Source organism: Pholcus phalangioides, unplaced genomic scaffold, assembly GCF_987345545.1.
Source record: "Pholcus phalangioides strain wild (caught in Gottingen) unplaced genomic scaffold, Ppha-v1.0 ptg000024l_1, whole genome shotgun sequence".
Taxonomy (NCBI): domain Eukaryota; kingdom Metazoa; phylum Arthropoda; class Arachnida; order Araneae; family Pholcidae; genus Pholcus; species Pholcus phalangioides.
In genome coordinates, this window is record NW_028301616.1 from 5,969,858 (window position 1) to 5,989,228 (window position 19,371).

Sequence of the window (19,371 nt, forward strand, 5' to 3'; positions counted from 1 at the left end):
CGGACCCCATCTCTTGTCAGCCCCACCCTTGTGAGAACCGATGTCCATAATCATACTCTAACGCAGCGGTTCCTAAAGTGGGGGGGGGGTCTGGAACCCTATGTTCCCATGGCCATTGTACAATAAAAAAAATGTGGCAAATTGAAAAAAATGTATAAATAACTTCAAAAAAAATTTAATTTAAATGCAAAAACACATCGGTGTAACATTGGTCGCTGTAGCAGTAATACTGTGTTATATGTGACTAGAGTGACCATATTTCCTTGAGGAGAAATACGGGAAATTTGGTTCGCGAATACGGAAAAATACGGGACATCACCACTTGTCGCCAAACAGTTGCCAAATTTGACGAAGTTGCCAATTATGGCACAAAAGTAACCAAAATTTTCTAAAATACTGTTTCAAACAGTCAAGTTGGAAAACATCTTCAGAATGACTTCGTTTGTGGTGATTCGAGACTTTCGAATATTTTGTTTATCATCAATCGATTCAAATTTATTTTTTCATCGCCCACTCAACCTTTTCCCTCAAGTGAATAAAAAACGACTGCCACCAGAACATTTTCACATATTTGTTTAGTTTCACTTTGTGTTCTGTATGTGTTTACTCTGCAAAATATAAAATAATACAGTGGAACCTTCCTTAACGGACACTTTTCTAATCCCCGGTCTCGTGGAATAGGGCTTAGGGCTTTAATGTATTTCACTCCCCGTTAGTGGACAGTAAAATCAGGCAAACTCTAATTTTTTTTTCAAACTTTTATTTGGGAATTTTTGTTCATAAATCGGGAATTTATGATATCAAACGGTGTGATTATGTATAATCCTGAGTTCGTATTGGTAAATATGATAAAATCTGTCAATTACTTGATTTACTGAACATAACTATGGTCCAGAATGATTCTAAATGGTAATGTTGGTTTTCCTTGCACATGTTGATACGTGTGAAGAAAGCCAACATAACTGATAATGTTGATACATGAACGTTTTCTCCCACATTCATCTTAATTTAATTTAATTTTTATTGAAAAATATTTGTAGTGCACGTATCATGTGCGGCAAAAATAATTAATTGGTTTAATGAAGGGAAGAAAGCTTATGAATTTTCCTATATAAATATGTATATCAGACTTTCCAACTTAATTTCGGGATTATGCATAATCGCCGGTAAAAGTGATAAATGTAGTGAAATTTACTCAAACTTTCTTTATATCGAGACGATTGATGATTATTATGCATGATGTCCTGATGATCATATGCATCATCAGGATGATGCATATGATCCTGCTGTATCATTTTTGCACGCAGTAACATATAGGAACCAATTGAGACCGATGACAAACGTCGTATAAATGTGAAAGTCGTATAAACGAGGTTTTGTGGTATATCGTACCTCCCCCAATAGCGGACACTCCTCGTTAGCGGACAAAAGTTTGGGTCCCATGGGTGTCCGGTATCGAAAGGTTCTACTGCAATAACAAAAAATTTCGTTGAAATTCACAAACCCTCTCCAAGTTTTATTTGAAAAATCAATGTTACTCTCAACGCGTAAGATATTGAAAAAAACGTATTGAATGGATTAACACTTGTCTACAGCTGCCTGTCAAATGTGAAAAGCAGCAAGCTTCCGACAAAAATTAATAAATAAAATGTAACATACTACTCTGTATGGTCAGTGCCGTCTTAACGCTTGGGGCCCACCCGGGCCACGACCACCTAGATAACTTATCTCGAGAGAGAAAGGAACCTCACAAAAATGAGAACCTTTTTGCATTTTTAAGAATTTGCCAGGTAGGGCCTCAGAAAAATCACTTGGCCCAGGGGCCCATGATGCTTTTAAGACGGCCCTGTGTATGGTTTATGTATGTAGAGAAATATTTCGCCTCACTAAATATTTCAAATACCACAACTCACTTTTGAAAACTGAAGTGTGAGTAATACGTGTAATATTCAGAGAAAATACAAATACACAGTTGAATCCCGTTATAACGAACTCCAAGAGACCGGAAAAATCACTTTGTTGTAACAAAATTTCGTTATAAAAAATTCCAGGTTTTTGCATTGTTCCCATGTAAACTTATCTGGGTCATTAGAAAAATGTTCGTTTAAACGAGATTTTCGCTATAACGGTATTCTTTAGAACGGAATTCGACTGTATATATATCTAGAAATCATGTCAACTCGTCCATTCATAGTTATTGAGTTATGAAAATTCCGTGTCAAAATTGCTGATGAAAATAACAAATTCAAGTAAACTCTGTTAAAAAAAACGGGAACAACCGTCTCTATTCTTATTAGGTAGAATAGAGACGGCCCTGGACTATCCCGGCAAATACGGGACAGGACGCATGGTCACCGTATATTTTAGAAATTTCACTCGTGACATCTCTCGTTCGGAGTATGAAACGTTGTTTCTTTGCTCTTTTGGTTTCTGTGCAGCCCAGTAGATGGCACTGCTGTCGCATCATATTCACCCGTACTGGATAGAGATTAGCGTTATCGGATTCGAAAACCGAGAAAGGAGGACGCTTGTGCGCACACAATTTTTTCGTAAACTTACTTTTCCCAATTTCCACAGGTGGCGGCGCCACTATTCAAACAAAACCCGTCGTCACAATAATTTTTCCCATCTAAAACGGGGGGAAGAACATCTAAAAAAAAGCAAGAAAATAACAAGTAACTAGATCAGCCTTCACTCGCTTTTAATAGGGAATTGTTCACAGTCTCTCGACAGTTTTATTACTTCACCTGGAGCAGGGCGAGTGTTTTATTTTGGAGATTTTTTATTATTTCGCCATCGGAATCAACATTTTTGTGCATCCTATTTACTTCATTTCTAAATGGAAAAGAGCCCCCACTTCAGTACACGATATGTGGTTGGTGAGCATGCAATGGTAGTACAGTCGAATCCCGTTATAACTAACTCAGAGAAATCACTTCGTTATAACGAAAATGTTGTTGCAAAGGGATTCCAGCTTTTCGCATTGTTCCTATATGTTAACTTATCTGGAGGATTAGAAAAGTGGTCGTTGAAACTATTTTTTTTTCCGCTATATCGGTATTCGACTGTATTGGGGCCGTTCAAGTATTACGTCATCATCGATGGGGGGGTTTTGGATAATGCTTACGTCATTAACCACCCTTAATGAAAATATGAGTTAGGATTCAGAGGGGCAGAGCTGATGAAATTTTGCTGCCAGGGGGGGGGGGGGGGGTCAAAAATGACTAAAAATTTGCTTACGTAATACTTGAATGGCCCCATTTTAAAATGGATGTTGCGGTTATGTTCTTCCAACACGGTGTTTTTCGGGCGGTCTTTTTCTTATTAGCCTGGGGCAAGCCTAACCATATTTAAAATAGCATCTGCTCTCTTAGGCAACTTGAGTTCTTGAATTCTGACAGCGATTGGTCAAAGAGAGTAAAAATAAGTGGGTGGGTGGGGGAGGAGGAGAGAGAGATATATAAGTACAGTATATATTTCAGATTTTTGAAAAGAATTCCTCAGGAAAAACAAAATTCCGGACAAATTTTCTAAAACGTAGGACGCTTGAAATGACATCAAAAAGGAAGAGATCTGTTAACCCTACATGTTCGAGAATAGTCTCACTGATAGATGGCTGTAGTTTCTCCTGCTATAAATGGGGGTCCATGGCAGACACCAAGATGTTAGAAGGGGATCCACAACAAAGTCTTTGGGAGAAGCGCTGCTCAAAAAATTCACCAATTTCTCTTCACAATGTAAATTTCAATATCCGAAGTATTCAGCACATCAGAACTGAGAGACACAAATTATGAAGCATATCAAACACTTGAAAATTACTGCTTATAATACCAATAAATTATTCGAGACAATAATCGAATAATGTGATGACCTGTATAATAACCTTTATTCAAACACAAAAAAATCTCAGATAATACTATACATAATTATTTCAAAATAAGTCATTATAATACCAGAAACCTATGCAAAATAAATGACGAAACATATTCACTTTAGGCAAATCCAATCACTCTACGCAATGCAGCTTTAAAAAAAAATATATGGGAACAGGAGAAAAAGCAAATACACACATATATTTGTTATACTCGACGCAAAAAATTAAATGTTCAAAAACAAAGGGGAAAATATATAAATTCCTCGAACGCATACAAAATCATAAATCATTCATTTCAGTCGTTATACACAATCTTCGTGTATTTTGCAAGCACATCAATCATTCGTCGAGACAGAGAAGAGGCGGTAAGAGTTTTGATTTGTGTCTCGTTTTCAGAAAAATTGGAAACATCAAAAGGTTCATTTTCTTGCCACCGTTGATTTTCAAACAAGGCATCTTACATCAAACAAACCTTAGAACCCAGAAACGTAGTCGGAAAGTGTGTAGTATGCAGTTTTTTTTTTAATTTCAGTTTGTATTCTAGGGTTAAATGGTCATCATATATTCAGAACAGGAGTGGGACGGGACTATCAAAATATTTTTTTAAATAATATCGAAAAATAACGAACATTAATTCAGAAGTAAAAGCAAAATATGAAAATATATCCATGAGATATCTAACAGAATTTCTCCATAATCCATATCAATCGCAAGTTACGCACGTGGGTCGTACACAAATGATTGACATAAGTCCTCTCACTTTGTAAACATATTCCACAATACAGCGAAACACCGAGAAATATTTAGAAACCAGGGGTTGTTAGCTATGAGCCGGGCTGGACAAATGCCAGGTCGCCATGATAACTAAGAAATCTACATTGGTGTTTTTTAATGTCCTATAACTGAATTGAGAAATCACACAATTATTGGAAATCATGTATCTGCTAGAATGGGAAAAGGGTCCCCGACTCCCAGGCAAGTAAAAAACTCCACTATTTTACTGATAAAAAAAATACCTGGCACCTGAATTTTTGATTTGTCAAGCCCTGGTCATGAGGAATGCACAAATGGCACTACCAGCTGACAAACGATTAAAGAGAGCGGTCATTCTTCCCGTCGAAATCATTGCAAAGATGGAAGGCGATTAAGGCGGTATAGCAATAGATAATATTGCTTTTTGTGGAAAGAGGTGTGTCAGGACGTGATATTCATCGTTAAACAAAGCACAGTCCAGGCGAACTGTGTTCTACTGGTTTGCCAAGTCCAACAGTGGACAGGAGTGCAACCACAGATGTGAGCACCACCAAGACGACTTTCAACATCGCATACAGCAGCAAATGTTGATGCCGAATCGATCTGATTTGTTGGGAAGCAGGCGCATTTGATGAGCCTCTGAGTGGAACAGTACTTGCCCGGGGAACATTGCAATAGATTATTCACAATCCGTGCAAGGTCAACGACTGCAATGTGATGGGTAATTGCAGGCTATTGTCCGTAGATAGCGCACCAACATTTTTCCGTGGAATATTTCGCCAAAGAATTTCAGAAACTCCCAGCAAAATGGCAGAATTGGATTGTTAGTTTGATTTCTTTTTTGGGAATAAATTATTTTTCTACCCAGTGACTGCGTTTGAGTCAATCATTTCCGTACAAGCTAAATATAGTTAGAAAAGTGTTCATAACAAAAAAAAAAATTTCACATTACATCAAACTTCTCAATTCAATGCATCTTGAATATTGCCTCTTTGGCGAGTTTCATCACTAATCGCTTGTTGATAGCGAGATTCTTGTACCGTACCAGACACTCAACACAAATTAATGTAATCATTTCCGAATATAACAATTTATTCTGCTTCTGGTGTGACATTGAAGATCGGAACATTCAGCGCACTTTTCCAGAACCTTGCAAAATTGTTTTGTAGGTCAAGAGCCGTAACTGGGTCGTGTGTGTATGGCAAGCTTATCTTTTGCCACGGGTAGACAATTTATGAGATTTTCAATAAAAATATAGTGGGGAAAACTGTTTAGTTAACGAAATATGTGGTTGATAAAGGGTTGCCAAAACTAGCAAATACTGATGCATCGTGGTTGGAAATTTTGACACAAAAAATGCTATGTTGGTGCTAACCACGCTCATGGAAAAAAATTATAGGTGCCAATACAGATGTTTCAGTCATCATAGCGACCTGAGATTTGTGCATCCCTTTCCACGCTGGTGGACACATTTAGAAAATTTTGCATTGTTCTGACTCCAATTTAATAAATTAGATCAGACCTGGAAAGTTTAGGTGCCAATACTAATTCTTTTAGTTGCCAACAGCCACGAGATTTGTGAAGCCCTTAATTTTAATTTTATAAAAAAATTCGAACATAATCGAAACTGATTTAGATTCTGTTCGACCAAAAAAATTTTTTCTTTCATAACACTTCAAGAGACAGAATAGGAGAAACTTGATACACAGTTTGCTAAACTATCTCTACTACTACCAATGCAATAAACAGAACGTTACTTATCAGTCCCAGGACCAACAAATTATCAAAAGAATTTCCCTCCCCTTGTTGCTAATTTTGGGTTCAAACGAGTTTTAAGTAAATTTTTTTTAATTCAATTTTTAATAGACGATTACTCACAGCTAAATGAATCTGGCGCCAGGTTTTCAGGGGATGACTAAGAAATTAGCATTGGCACCTAAAAAATTTCTATATGCAGTTACTAAATCAGAATCCAAGGTCAACACAAAATTCTCGGAATTTATAGCCTCCAGGAACAGTTGAAAGCGATACTTTTTTTTAACATGTTTTTCGTGTAAAAAATGTTTGGTGCATAGAGATATATATATATTTTGAGATTTGTCAAGCTCCGACAGTAACAAAACGAACAGAATTATCGCCCTACAATGAGGTCTAAAAAAAGTGTTTTTCTTAGTTCTGGATTCTCTCATTACTGATGGCAGCCTGTGTTATCCACGGCACTTTTGGCACATGGAAATACAGCCAACACCAGGGAAAAAAATTGCTGAAACGTGCAAAAATAAGTGAAGAACGACACCAAAAATTTATGGATCACATAACCAGTAAATATGGAATCGCCTCTGAAGTCACAAGGCTTAATCAAAGTCCATTCCCGGAAAAGACTCCACTGAATCTATTCATAGAGCACACAGGGATGGACAAATCCCAGGCGCCGATACCCAGACTTGAAACAATTCTGTGGATGAAATATTCCGCATAAAAGAAAATGTGTCAAAAATAAAAAAGGAAAACTGGGATTTTTTTTGGGACTGCATATAGGGTGACCATACCACCCCATTTTTCTGGAACATTCCCAAATTCTTAACGACGCCCCTAGAATAGTTTAAACCTTAACTGAAATAAATGATTGAAATTATTTCGCCAACTTATAAACGAAAATTATGACTATCAAATATGAATGTAATCGTACATCACTTAAAAGTAATATTCGTGGCTTCACTTACTCTTGAAATTGTCATTTGACGACAACTGCTAAAAATTAAATTTTCCTATATTCTTTCCGCAAAAAATATTCTCTTTACGGATTTTCCATTCAAGGAAGAACAATTTCAGAATTTTTAGGGATTTTCTATTTTTTTTAAAGAGACAAAAATCTATAACAATTTGGTTTCCCGACAGGAAGATTTTAATAAGGATGAAAACTCGGAAAGCTTCCGGGTAAATTGAAAGCATTGGCACCTGTGCAGGTGCCTTGTCGCCTGAAAAAAGGCAGTGTCTGTAAAATTTTCTGTATGCGATTACTAAATCAGTCTAAGACAAAATTTTTCTGATTTCATAATCAATGTCTTCGAACATGAAAAAGGGGGGTTCATTAAGTCTCGAAAAGTGAAAAATACAATATTCAGGGATTTTTTTTCTTGCGGAAGGGGTAATATGCTCGGCCCTTAATTATTTCTTTTAAATCTGCCCAGCCCTGGGTTTCTTAACACAAGAGCACGTTTCGTTTCAACCTGAAAATTACTATCTTCAAACACTTCCTAAAGATCCTAATTCTCTGCAATGGCGAGGGAAACAGGAAAAGGCGAACACTAAATGCTCCGCAACAAAATATCACAACATGGAAGAGAAAATTATCAACAAGAATCATTGAATACAAAAATTAATGATTTGAGAGCCTGTTGCCAATATTATATATTATACATATTAACTGATCAATAGAAACAAAAGTCGGGACACACACAGTTCATGCAGTTTCAACACAAGTCCAAAAGTCTATTCGATTTTTTTTTCTCTTCTGAAGATTTTGAAGGTCTCACTCAGATGGTTTTCTGCCCCTGCAACAGTTTTTTTTTTTTTTTGTGCTAATTCGTTAAATCGGCAAAAAAAAATCAAACACACAAGCTGCTGATAAAAACAAATTTGAAAAAAAAAAAGGAAGAAAAGTCAATTTATTAAACTCGCTAATTTTTTTTTTATTTTTCCTTTAGCAGATTCATTGCATTAACTTATCGACGATTCACTTTCACGAATCCATCTTCCTCCTCATCGGCACCTTTTTCTTGTCTCGGAGCCACATCCATCCGAGGATTCCGCTTCATATCGTGATCGCGGTCAGACGTTGCAGGTTTGTCGTCTGCCCTACGCCACGACCCGGCCGTTCTGTCCTCTTGGTCGTCCACAGGTCTCCTCCACAACCCTCTGTCGTTATCCACTCTCCTCTCACGATCCGCTCCAAAATCTCTCCTTCCACTGGGTCTGTCCCGGAGCCTGTCCCTGTCTGGACCATCGCCCCATCGACTGCCTCCTCCTCCATCCCTATCTCGGTCTCTATTGCCAAATCCTCCCCTATCTCTGTTGCCAAATCCCTCTCTGTCCCTGTTGCCGAATCCCTCTCTTCTCACCTCGCCTCTATCTGCGTCCCTGGGTCTGTCTCTAACAAATCCACCACCACTGCTGCTCTCGTTATCACGATCAGGACCACGGCGCCAGTCCTTGTCATCGTTAGATGGTCTGGAGTAAGTCGAGCGACTCTCACTCTGTCTCCAAGAAGAACCCTCAGGTTTTCGCCAATCATCCTTATCATCCGCTCTACGGGGAGCATCTCTATCCTCCGTTCGCCTCGGACCATCCCTGTCTTCCATCTTCCGTGGCCCATCCTTATCCTCCATTCTACGCGGTCCATCCCTGTCTTCCAATCTCCTGGGACCTCTGTCGTCCATTCTTCTGGGACCATCCTTATCATCCGGCCTCCTCAGCCCATCCCTGCGGAAATCTGATTTATACCTGTCGTCGTCTCCCCTCCGCCTGTCTCGATCGAAACCGTCTTTGTTGGAAGCATCTCGCCAGGTGCCAGTGGATTTTGGTTCATATTTGTCCCGGCCACGCATCTCCTCCTCTTCCCTCCTGCGGTTCTCCTCAGCTTCCCGCTGGAGTTTTTCCTCTATCTCTTTTTCCCTTGCTCGTTTCTTGGCCTCTATCTCCTCAAGTTTTGCGAGGTGCTCCTCCTGTTCCCGTCTCTCCCGTTCCCTGATCAGCTGCTTCTCCTCCTCCTCCTTGCGTCTCTTTTCTTCAGCTTTCTCTTCTATCCATGCTTCGCGCCTGTCCACTTTCCTCTTCGCCTTGCGGGCATCAAGGCGCTTTTGCCTCTCCCTTTCAAGGACTTTGTTGAACTCTGCAAGCTTCTCTTTGTATATGGAGGCACGCGTCGTCTTCAGGTGGTGGAGGAACATGTCGACATCCTCCTTGAGCCTTATGAGCCTCTTCTTGTGCTGGACAGCGAGAGCCCTTTCCTCGATGATCGTTTTGATCCTCTCCTTCTCTTGCTGTTCCCAGAATTCCCTGTCTTTGACCTTGAACTCCTCGTACTGGCTTTGGAGGAATGGGATTTCCTCTATGCGTTTGGCTCTCTCAACATGGTCGATGGTCCTCTCCTGCTTGCGCAGTTTGGCTTGGAGCTCTCGCCTCTCCCTGTCGATTTGTTCAACCTGCTTGCTCATCAGATCGTCCGGATCCAACTTCTCTAATTCCTCGTCTTCCATCCCTTCGAATATCTTGGCACCAATCTCAGTCTTCTTCATTTGCTCGATTCTCTCCATGATGACTTTTTTCTTCATCTCGCTCTGCTCGCGGAGCTGCCGCTGTTTCGTTCTCTCCTCCGTCTCGCGGGCCATTCTTTCCTTTTCAGCTTCCCGCAATTTCTGCTGCTGGTCCTCGAGTAACTTACGTTCTTCCTCTTCTTTCTTGGAGCTGAGGGTCTCAAGCATTTCCTTGCGGTTCTCGATGATCTGCTGCCTGCCAAGGATCTTCTGGCGATCGCTTTTCTGGGTCACGGCGTAGGCTTGGACGATGGACTGACGCAGTTCTTTCTTCTCATTTCGTATACGTTCCGGCTCAATGAGATTCACAGATTTGTGAAGCACAGAATGAACCAACATCAACTGGTTTCTTATCTGCTCACTGGGCATGCTCTGGAGATGCGGACCCTCTATGACTTCCTCCCGCTGGGAGACGCTCAGCTCGGAACCGAAGTGTATACACTGCTTCCTGTGGTCGATGCGGACCTGCAGGTCATTGCGCCTCGCAGCTTCAACGATAAGATTCTCCAGGTAGAATGGCTCGGCAAATGGCGCCAGATCGTTTAGCCTCATGAAATCAATGCTCTGATAGACCTGCGAGACTTCTTTCAATAGCCGAATGATGGTAATGTCTTGCAACGCCGGTATGTACTGTTGAAGATCGGGATACTCAGCCCACGATTTGATGAAATCAAAGCACTGCTGAACACGGGGACACAGTTTCAGTGGATGGAATTCAACTTCCAGCAGATGATAGAGATCTTGAAGTTGCGGCGGAGCACATTGGATGATAGCGAATCGCACTAGATCCCGAGTCAACGTGGAACGGGTTGGCGGATTCGGCAGACCCAACAATGTTGAAAGCAACCGGTGATTCTTATCAATGACGTTCTCGTCAGTCTCCACTAGACGATCGATTTCAGCACGGTTCGGCGGCATTGGCACAGCCAACGTAGCCACAACCACCTTCGACGCCATCTTCAATATCTCCTCGGACGTAATGTTCTTCTTCTGTTCCCTCGACAAATAAAACAGTCTGAACAGTGCTGAAGCATGAAATAGATAATTCCCAGACTTCCAGAAAACCAATGCCAGTTTCTGATAGTAATTTGCCATCAGCCGCGGGTTCGGAGCTTTCTTCGATATCGTCATCAACCCGTGGATATCCTCGATGGCCTTGTAGGCTTCCTGCCACAGCTCCATCTGTATAGCACTGTCCAACTGCACCAACCGGGTTTCAAGGTGCATCGCTTGACTGTCAGGATTGTTCAGGTTGACCGCTGTCTGTTGATTTTGATGCTTGTGTATATGGCCCAGATGAGCCCGCAGGTTATCGCACAGCTTCCGGAACTCCGTTTTACGGTTGTACTTAAGGCAGAACTTGAAAGCCTGCTGAGCAATGTCATGGTACAGTCGTTCCACACGGGAGTTGTTACGCAGCAGTTCCAGGCACTGCCTGTAGGACTCCCACAGGAACTTGACCCAGGGCGTCAGCACGACCCTGTCGGTACGGTCCTGGGTGTCCTCGCTGCTGACAGCACTCAGCAGCAGGTTCTCCGGGGTCTGCAGCTGGTCCAGATCGTCGATATCCACGACGGCCTGCTGCGACTCCTCCCTGGCGGCTTCTGTCTTCTCCTCGGCCAGCTGCAGGTAGCCACGGACCACGTCTTCGAGGGACTTGATGTTGACCTGTTGGCATATGTTCCTGTACTGGAAGAGGCCCTCCTTGGCGACATGGCTCTTCTTGAGCTCGACGCACAGCTGGAGGTACTTTATCATGATGGGCTCGTGTATTTTCTGCCATGTCCGGTGCTTGCGGCTCTTTATCACGTCGTACAGCGCGTCGAGGGCCCTCTGCTTCTTGCCGACGTCGATGAACTCGTTCGCCCTCTTGAGGGCATTCTCGGGCCTTTGGAAATAAAGAGGCATCTTCGACCTTCTCTAACTCGACTTTTTTCCACGTAACAAATTATCAATGAGCGATTATGTTTACCTTCGTAGCACGCTCCGCTAAACATTCGAAACTATGGGCGCCGAAAAAACGACTAAGTTTCCAGCTGTCGACAGCCGAAAAGTAAACAAAACGAACTGGGTGCTACGAAACACCACGTAGTTATCGACTATGATCGATCACAACTCACCAGAAACTGATCAAATAAATGAGCTCTGAATACAGCACACAATCAAGTATCTAACATACGGGGCGCAACGTTGTTAATGGCGGACGTAAAGTAGGTAGCGAGGGGTGTTGCCAAACACACGTTCTCAAAATACATTTTTTTATTTGAAAATTTCTTTTTTATAAAAGTGTCAAATAAATACTGTTTTAATTACTGAAAGTCTTTAATTAGAAAGTATTTTATCATTACAATCGAAATTATTAACACACCTGAATTTTCTTAATATGATTGTAGTTCTTGACCATACTTTGTTGAAATGTTACCGGGATGTAGGGACTACAATTGTCACTTGACGTCAGTAAAAACTGTTTTGGGAAAATCAAAATGTGTCCCAAAAATGACGTGATAAAATATTGTCATCATGCCAATTTTAAGAACATTAGGGGGAAAAAGACAATGTTAAATAGTTCGACTTTTGAAAGATAGATGGCGCCGTCTAAAAAAAAAGTTAAGTGTAGATCAGCCGTTCTTAGCTGGTTCTCCGCGGAGCCCCCAAGGGCTCTGCTGCAGCTCGAGAAAAAATACAAAAAAACAGTAAATTCAGAAAAAATAATTACTTTTAATAATAATAATTAAAAATAAAAATAATAATTAAAGTACTTTTGAGTAATAATAATAAATCAGTAACTTTGATGAATGAATAAAAAATACGTCCAGGTGGGGGTCTTCTCCATAGAAATTATGTACCAGAAAGAAGGCTCAGCAAGTCAAAGAAGGTTGGGAACCACTGGTGTAGGTCAGGAGGGGGGGGGGGGAGTAGGCGGGTCTCGTGCCCCGGACGCTGGACCAGAGGGGTCGCAAATTTTATTCTCAAACCTCTCCTTCCACATTACAAGGGGGCGCCCAAAATGCGCACTTGCCCCAGGTGACCAAACACCTAGTTGCGGCCCTGGTGTAGATAATTTAGTTTCCCAAACTTTTTGTCCCATCGTCCCTTTCTTCAAAAAAATTCTCTCCTCATCGCCCCCAATCAATCCAACCCATCTGAGATAGGATAGTATCGGAGGACTATAGGACTACTAAACCCAAAGCTTCTACCGCTCCTTGAAAACTTCCATCGTCCCCAGGGGGAGATATTGCCCACTTTGGGACCATAATTCAATCGCTGATTTTGATAGAATAATTGTAACAGTTTTATCTGATAGGTGGCGGAAGGGGTTCTACCTCATTGATGTTTCTCACATGTAATACAGGGTGATTCTGAATTCATGAGACAACCTTCAACAGGTGATATAAAACACCTAAACAAGCACTTTTGATCATAGAATAAGGGGTCGAATCGCAATAGCAATGATGGTAGAGGGTGTTTTGAAGAATGCACAAAAGAACTTCACCAAAAACATCTTTTCGGACGAATTTGCTACGATATGTGTTATCATTCATTTGAGGGTCCATATGCACCTTCGGATTGGATTGGATTGGAGTTTGGTTTTTATTGGTGAAAAACCCATCAAAGTTATGTTGCGTCAAACAATTGATCAAGCGGTATAATAACTTGTGGTAGAAGTTGCGTTGCACCATGAGAAAGCCTACCACATTATAATACCCTGCACCCTGGTAACGAGCATTGGCGTACACACAATCGGCCTTTAGAAGGGCACATTAGGTTTGGGGGGGGGGGGAAGCACAAGGAATCTCTCTCAGAGAAATTTTGAGCTACTGATCTTCAAAAGCATTTCAAATTAACGGGAATTGATAAAAGATAACATACTCTATATAGGCTAAAATATTTTCTTCCGAAATTTTAATTTTTTACTAAAATATTTGAAAATATTTTTAATTTCTGATGGTCTTGGGAAGGGCATGGCCGTCCACCCCCCATGTTTTCTTTTTCGTACTACGGCTCTGGTCACAAACGTATGAACTCAGGAATGCTATTTCGCTGCAACGTATAAATAAAAACGTAGAAAAACTTATCTTTACGCTACGCGTGTGGAGGCAACATAACACGGATAATCACGATTTTAAAACTAGGAAATGAGTAGAGTTTTTCTTGGATTTTCAATAAGTAAATTTTGTCTTTGGATTTAGAATAAATTATTAATTTATATTCATGTTTTCTCATAAAAGTGCGAAAAAGCACATATGTGATACTTAATTAAATGAGATTTTTCTTCAAATAAATTTTGATAAATTTTATGTAGAACTTATCAACTGCGTCATATGATATAGGTATATGCTATCCTATGTATATGCTAAATAGTTCAATTATTTCGTCGAAGAGCAGAATTTTTTCCAAAACTCATAGGAAAGAATGTAAGCAGGTGCGCCCACTATGGGACCATCCTCCCGCTTCGAAGAAGAGTTATTAAATTGATTTGATAATATTTACTCTTACCAGGGCGTTTTTATTTAGGAAATTCTCTCGCGACATCGTAAATCATCGTTACCGCCCCCCCCCCCCCCAACATCCAAGGCGGTCGTGACCAACACTTTGGGAACCACTATAGCAAGGTAGTAGAAGTCAAGAAAGATAACTCTTTTCGGAAAGTTGTATCTTAAGGGCGGCAGAATTTCTAGGACTGGCTCTGCCCTTGACGATCAAAAATTTGAAATATTTTCAAATATTTTAGCACCAAATTACAATATCGAAAGAAAATACTTTTATATTATATGTTATCATAGACGTACGCAGAATTTTCTCGAGGGAGGGGGGTTTCAGATTTTTTTTTTTCCTTCTGAGGGGGGAGGTTTACTTTTCCCCCTGCAAAATAACACTAATCTTGGCTCAGAGTGGGAAGGGGTTAGAAACCCAAACCCCTCCCTTTGCGTACGCTAATGTAATGTATGTTATCTTTATAAATTTTTGTTAATTCAAATGCTTTTTGAAGGTCGGTAGCTCACATTTTTTTTTTTTTTTGGGAATGATTGCTTGTGTTTCTCTTCCCCAAAGCCAACGTGCCCCATCTAAAGGTCAATCTTACATACGCCAATGCTTGTGACAAGGGTGCAGGGTAATGTTATGTGGTAGTTCTCATGGTGAAACCTGATAACACCAATAAAATCACATACCACATTCATACCAAAGTCATTCTACCACAAGTCATTACACTGCTTGATCATTGTTTGACGCACCATAACCTCGATGGTGCTTTATGCACCACAGCACCAATAAAAAACAAACTCCAATCAAATCTGAAGGTACATATGCACCCTCGAATGGTTGATAGCACATATCGCAGCAAATCCGTCTAAAAAAAGATGCTTTTGGTGAAGTGCTGTTGTGCATTCTCCACAAATATCCTCTACCGCCTTTGCTATTACGATTCGACCGCACATTCTATGATTGAAAAATCTGGTTGTTCAGGTGTCTTATATCACTAGAGCTTGTTCCATGAATTTTGAATCACCCTGTATCACATGTGGAAGACATCAATGAACTAGAACCTCTTCCGCCACCTATCAAATAAATCTGTTACGAATCTTCTATTAAAATCAGCGACTGGATTTTGAGTAATGTATCGCATAAAAGTATATTTGATATTATGTAGTTAATATTTTACAAGCAAAATAATACTAATTAAAATTTTAGTTTTGCTTCGAAATTTTAACAGTTATTATTTGTGTACGGAAAAAAAAACGTTATTGAAGCATGCAAAGTGCAGCTATCCTTGGCTTTCATATTGTTTTTGATTCCAATCACAGAAAGCCTAGGATGACTGCACTTTGTGAGTTCTACTAACGTTAATTTACCACACACAAATAGCAACTGTTAAAATTTCGAGGCAAACTTCATAACTTAACTACTATTATTGCTTATATTAGCTAATATCATATCAGATTGGTTTTTTTCATACAGCATATTAATCAAAATCCGCTCGCTAATTTCAATCGGAGACGTAACTTTTATTTGATAGGTGGCGGAAGGGGTTCTAGCTCATTGATGACTTCCTCACAGGGGCGTAGCCAGAAATTTAGTTCGGGGGGGGGACCACTTTCATTTCGGGGGGGGACCAAAGTGACAGAACAATAGATTTGGCCATCTTTTTCCCTTTTTTCGGTCATTTTCTCACATTTCGGGGGGGGACCAGACCCCCAAGTCCCCCCCCCCCTGGCTACGCCCTTGCTTCCTCACGTTATATGTTACACTGTACTGTTATAATACTAACATATATAACACTTGTATAATACTATAACTGTTTTCTATATTCTCCAGAAGGCATATTTTTGCTGATGAAATTTTATTTTACGCATTTAATTGGTTACGGACAAAAGTGCCTAAGAAAGGCATAAGTTTTTTATGGTGAAAAGTTTACACAACATGGATGTTTAGAGTCTGAGAACGACTAAAAATGCTTTAGTGTACATAGTTTTGCTGCGCAGAAAAAAATACCTCCCACATTGAATGAGTATTGTATTTACCTACGCTTATTTATCCACTCGCACTTTCTCTTCAAAACTATTTCGATGTGTGAAAATTTCCGAGAGTTAAAACACCGCCATAATAAATCAATGTTATATTCAATAAAAATGAATGTAAAAAGAAAAACTATAATAAATAAGGTAGATAAGAGAGTTGTTTTAGAGACCTCTTTCCCCTTACGTGTTCTCTTTCGCTCTTACATGTATATAGTAGAAATATACATTATATATGTGGGGAAAACAATCATCACAGGAATATAGAAACGAAGGAGGGAAAGAAAAAAGCAACTTACGCGTAGATAATACTGTTACTATAAAGCTTTGCGATGGTGAAGAGAGGTGAAAGAGAACACAGAGAACCTGTTTGAATTTATTCTATAGGTATTTAGACGTAATATTACGCCCACGATCGTGAAGAGGTTAAAAAAAGTCTAGAGACGCTGATATATTCGAAAGAAAATTCCATCTCTCTGCCTACACGGGGACTCGAACCCCGGACGAGTGCGCTAACTACCAAGCTATGAAAGCATATATACATTTAATATGAAGGAATTATATGCTTTATCTTATCTATAGGAGGGGTGTTGGCATATTCTACTCGTGTTCAGTCAAACGACACATTATGGCTAACGCCAACATCCTCTGTAGATAAGAATATTTTATTTATTCGGGTGTTGCTAACATGCTGGAAATATACGTAGGGTATACATTAATTGTATGCGTAGGAAGTATATTGAGTCGTAGAGATCATATTCCGTCGGACAGGTGAAGTCACGTGATCTCTATTTTCATTGCCCTTGTGTTGAGTCGGCCGTGGTTGAACGGCTCCATACGATGGACAAAGATGGCGACAACTTGCTGAATCGATGGAATCGTGGTTAAGAGGTACGTCACTACGGTTATGATGAACGGGGAATTCTCTGATTGGACAGGTGTCATAAGAGGAGTTCCTCAAGAAAGTGTCCTTGGCCCCACACCTTTTTCTTTTTTTTATCGATAAACTCAATCCGAATATCGATGGGATTGTTGACAAATTCACATACGACATGAAGATAATGGGGGTAGTTGGACATCAAAGATATAGGGGGAGTTGCTCCCGACCAGCCTAAACAAGATTGCAGCGTGGGCAAATGAATGTAGCTTGTCTATTAGCGTTGACAAGTGTATGGTAACACATTTTGGTTCAAAAAAACCCATGTTTAACTAACTAGTTGAATGGTGTTATTATTCCGGATCACCGATTCGGGAAATCTCTTTGACGAGCGGCTAAGGTTTTCTGAAAACTGTTCAGCGGTGGTCCCAAGATCGAATAAAACGCTTGGTTTCACTCTCAAAATGGTCTCTTCGCGTTCTCCTAAAGTGATTCTTCCACTTTCCGAAGCTTAGTTTGTCATGCATTGGAGTATGCCGTCAGGTTTTAGAGACATTACTTACAGAGGGACATTGACTTGGTCGAGGGGGGTGCAGAGAAACAATACGCGTGCTCTTGATAGCACATGGGGCTTAAGCTATGAAGAAAGACATGATTTTTTGAAAATGTTTACATTGGAAGAGCGCAGATGTCGGGGGATATGATTGAAGAATTTAAAATTTTCAACAAGATGGATAAAATGGGCCACGAGTGATTTATACATTGTCCATCAACTGCTTCAACAAAGGGACACCAGTATCGATTAATAAGGGACAATTCTTGGTTATGGTGTCGCAGGAAGTTTTTCTTTTACAGGGTTGTTAATAAATGGAATAGCTCAACCCCGGGGGTAGTAAATTCTAACACAATTGACACGTTTAAAAAGAAATACGATAAACATGTTGGGGTAAATCGAGAAGCTATCCATACTTAGAATAAGACAACCATAAGTATTCTTATGGGCAGTACATTTATATTTTATCATAATAATTACTGGCTTTTCAATTTCTCCTTGCATAATAAATGTATGAATTCCAGACCCCCCTGATCTACGGTCACCCGTCTTTTGCAGACGAATTTTTTGTGCCACCGGTGTCCGCAAAAGAAAGATTTTACTGAATTTGGATACAGTGTTGTATGTGAATTTTTAGTGGTGCCCAATTATATCTGCTTTTACCGGGAATCGAACCCGGGTCTCACGTTCGCTGAACGAGTGCTCGCACCATGAAGCAACAGATGATGGCCCCTCGTTCGTATTCCTCTGCAGAACTTCTAACGAACAGGGCCGTAACTAGGCTGGGGCAATCGGAGCGTGCCCCCGAGCCAAATGTGGGCCCCTTACAAAAATAGTTGCCACTGCGATTTGAATTAGTATCCCATTTCTCTTGACTGAGACGGTTTTTTCGGCGATTTTCGCAATTTCGCTAATCTTTGGCAAAATTTTTGGCGATAATTGGTGACTTGCCGCATTTATCAGTAGTAGGAATCCCGATACCTAGGGTGACCATACGTCCCGTATTTCCCGGGACCATCCCGACTTTTTGGCAAAAGTGTCCCGGTTTTTCCCGTATTTTACACGAAGCCCACTTGAATTTTTATTCTTTATTGAAGTCAAAGATTGAAACTATTTTTCAACTCATAAATTATATTATGATAATTACAACTATAAATAAGATTATTAATCTCCCACATTTGTCTTTGCGAACGTTTTTTTTTCGTGGAATTCATTTTAATCCACTGCAATTTGCAGTAATGCTTCATTTCCCGGCATTGAGATTTTTCCGTAATTTCAGCAATATTTGGCAACTTTGTTCGGTTTTGGCGTCATTTTTGGCGATAATTGGCAATGTCTCGTATTTTCCCGTATTTGGAATCTCAATTTCCCGTATTTCTCTCGAGCGAATATGGTCAGCCTACCGATACCGCATTTATCCAACAAAATATGGGCCATTTCCTGAAGCTAAGAGAGGCTACTAATGCCTCTACTTCAGCGCCTCA

At 40.2% G+C, this 19,371-nt stretch overlaps 1 protein-coding gene across 1 annotated transcript; it reads right to left on the reverse strand.

Annotated features, from left to right (window-relative positions):
* Window positions 1–3,867: 3,867 nt before the first annotated feature.
* Window positions 3,868–12,156, reverse strand: eIF3a (eukaryotic translation initiation factor 3 subunit a). Its single transcript, XM_089251146.1, has one exon. It carries the CDS (start codon window positions 11,848–11,850, stop codon window positions 8,353–8,355), a length of 3,498 nt encoding a protein of 1,165 aa, XP_089107272.1. The 5' UTR covers window positions 11,851–12,156; the 3' UTR covers window positions 3,868–8,352.
* Between the last annotated feature and the right edge of the window lie 7,215 nt (window positions 12,157–19,371).

Bases quoted from the DNA above. Each gene is read 5' to 3' on its own strand.
- eIF3a (XM_089251146.1), bottom strand. From the start codon at position 11,850: ATGCCTCTTTATTTCCAAAGGCCCGAGAATGCCCTCAAGAGGGCGAAC.